The 2,378-nt window shown below is 45.1% G+C and overlaps 1 protein-coding gene across 1 annotated transcript; it reads left to right on the top strand.

Annotated features, from left to right (window-relative positions):
* The first annotated feature begins 477 nt into the window (after positions 1 to 477).
* PPP1R2C (PPP1R2 family member C) lies at positions 478 to 1,516 on the top strand. The gene is given in 4 exon segments (XM_027091305.1): positions 478 to 560; positions 814 to 928; positions 930 to 1,005; positions 1,008 to 1,516. Coding segments are annotated over 4 exon segments (783 nt in total).
* Positions 1,517 to 2,378: the final 862 nt, after the last annotated feature.

Genomic DNA, 2,378 nt, shown 5'->3' with positions numbered 1-2,378 from the left:
TGTAAGGCAGTCATGACTGAGCTGAAATCTGAAGGGACACTGCAGGCTGTGGGAAGAACCCAGGGAAACTCTGGGACAGGAAGGGAGGAGAGTGCTCCTGGAACTGAAAGGCCAGCATACAAAGCTAGAGGCAGGGTGCGGAGAACTGGGGTGCGGGGGGAGCCCATCATAGAGCTGCTTTCTGCCTCTTCTGGATTTGGGTCTTTATGTGAAAGAAAATGGGCAGCCGTTAAAGGGTTTGAAAGAGAGATGCGACAAGATTTGATGGCGTTTTTAAAAGACCACACTGAATAGAGGGTGAATGAGAGGTCGGAAGGCAGCAGGAGGGGTGATGGGGATGAGGGCTAGTTCAGAGGCTGTGACGGTGACCCCGACCACAGATGGTGGTGACTTGAATCAGGGTGGCGGCAGAATTGGAGTTTCTTGAAATATTTAAGCCAGTAGCGAAGGGCTGGATAGAAGAAACAATATGTGATCATGGAGGATTGCGGGGGGGCAGAGGGAGGAGTTCCCAGCCAGTGTAAGTGTCTGGGCATTGGGACCTTTAACCGAGGGTCAGGGTAGGAAGGGTCCTCTAGCCCCTAGGTCTCCAATCTTTCCAACCCAAGGAGTGGCTTTGAAACTTTGGCCTGTGACCCCCAGGGAGAAATACGTTTTACACTGTCCGCCCGCACACAGACAGGGGATAGAGAAATTCACAAGACAGTGCTTCCCCGTTTCATGTGCAACGAAGGCAGATTTCCTATCTTACACTATTAAACAAACAAACAAACAAAAACATAGGTCCTCTTGGCCTCCCCTCCCCCCCCCAAGCGTTGACGGCGGCGCAGATGGCGGCGGGGACCACTGTGGCATCACCCGCGTTGGACTTTGTGACACCAGGGCCGGGAAGTCCCAGAAGTGGGATGAGTCGAACTTCCTGGCGACCTACCTACCGCCCAGCGTACAGAAACTGCGATTTCATGAAGATGAATGAGCCCGGCGCTCGCCAGCTCGGTCTGGAGGAGGACAGGAAGGAGGTGCAAAGAGTGATTTCGAAACTAAAGAAGCCATGACCCTCGACAGCTTAGCTAATAAATTAGCCACCACTGATACCTCGGAGCTCAACTATCCAGGGCGGGAGCCGAAGAAGGATGGAGCGCATACCAGCAAAATCTTCCTGGACAAACAAGAGAAACAGTGGCAGTTCGAAATGAAAAGGAAGCTTCACTGCAACCAAGGACTGAACATCAAACTGGCCAGACAGCTGATTTCCAAAGATCCACAACGTGAGGAGGTTTAGGACGAAAACAAAGAAAGTTGGCGTGCCACCAGCCAAGACAAGACTACCACCATGAAAGAATCAGAGGACGGCCCCACCAGCGACGAGGAACTGCAGACCCAGTCATTCAACGACGAGAAGACAACGTTTGATCAACGCTGCAATTGTTTGTCAGATCCAAACCCTGTTACTATAACCTGCGGCTTCTTGTTCTGTAGAGCTCATGCTTCAAGTACTGAAATACTTATCAGTTAAATTGTACTGCGATAATTAAACGGTAAACTTAGAAGATAATAGGTTAACTGGAAAAATCCCTGCTTGCTATTCTGTCTGGTTCTTTGCCACAAATACCAATTCTGATATTCGTCTAAAGCCCCATTACTTTGAGAAAACTGTTGGTTGATGTACGTAGCATATAGCTTTCGATGTGTTAAAATGTGTAAAGGGGGACTGATTTATATTCACTTCTAGCTGTACTAACTTTTATAGAAAAGGTTTTGTTACAAAATCTAAATGCAATTGGTACAGTGGGTTATGTAGTCTGATAAATATTCAGGCTGAAAAATACTTGTCTTTAGGGTGATTGGCCTGTTTAATTGAGAGGAGATATATTATAAGAGTTATTGTTACATTTTACCTTTAAATTTTCCCTTTATTTGCTTTCAGTGTTTATAAGGAAATGACTGAATGTTTTCTCAATAAAAAAATAGTCCTTTTCCCATGGATTATCAGGTTAAAATGGTGCCAACGTCTATTTTGTTTTTGTGCACTAGATGGGCAGATTTGATATCAATTATTTGTAAAAGTCTAATATTATCTAAGTGGTTCCTTAGACCTGTCTTACCCTCTCCACGCTTTGCTTCCTCAGTCCTCCTGGGGCATACACAGCACAAGGCTTTATGGAGTATCATAGATTGTCAAAATATTAGAAACTCTTCTTTCTCTTAAATATTCTTTTATTTGTTGCAGTAATGTCACTTCTATTTCAACCATCATGGCCTCTTCAGGCTTTTAATATGTGGAGAAAATAGATTGAATAGCAGAAGTGCTATAGTCAGGAAAAAGAATCCAACTGCTACATTTCTACACCTTTTTGGTTTACAGCCTGCTAAATAAT

Source organism: Aethalodelphis obliquidens, unplaced genomic scaffold, assembly GCF_003676395.1.
Source record: "Aethalodelphis obliquidens isolate GAN/ISIS:26980383/991018 unplaced genomic scaffold, ASM367639v1 scaffold71, whole genome shotgun sequence".
In the NCBI taxonomy this organism is placed as follows: domain Eukaryota; kingdom Metazoa; phylum Chordata; class Mammalia; order Artiodactyla; family Delphinidae; genus Aethalodelphis; species Aethalodelphis obliquidens.
This window is presented reverse-complemented; position numbering and strand designations above follow the sequence as displayed.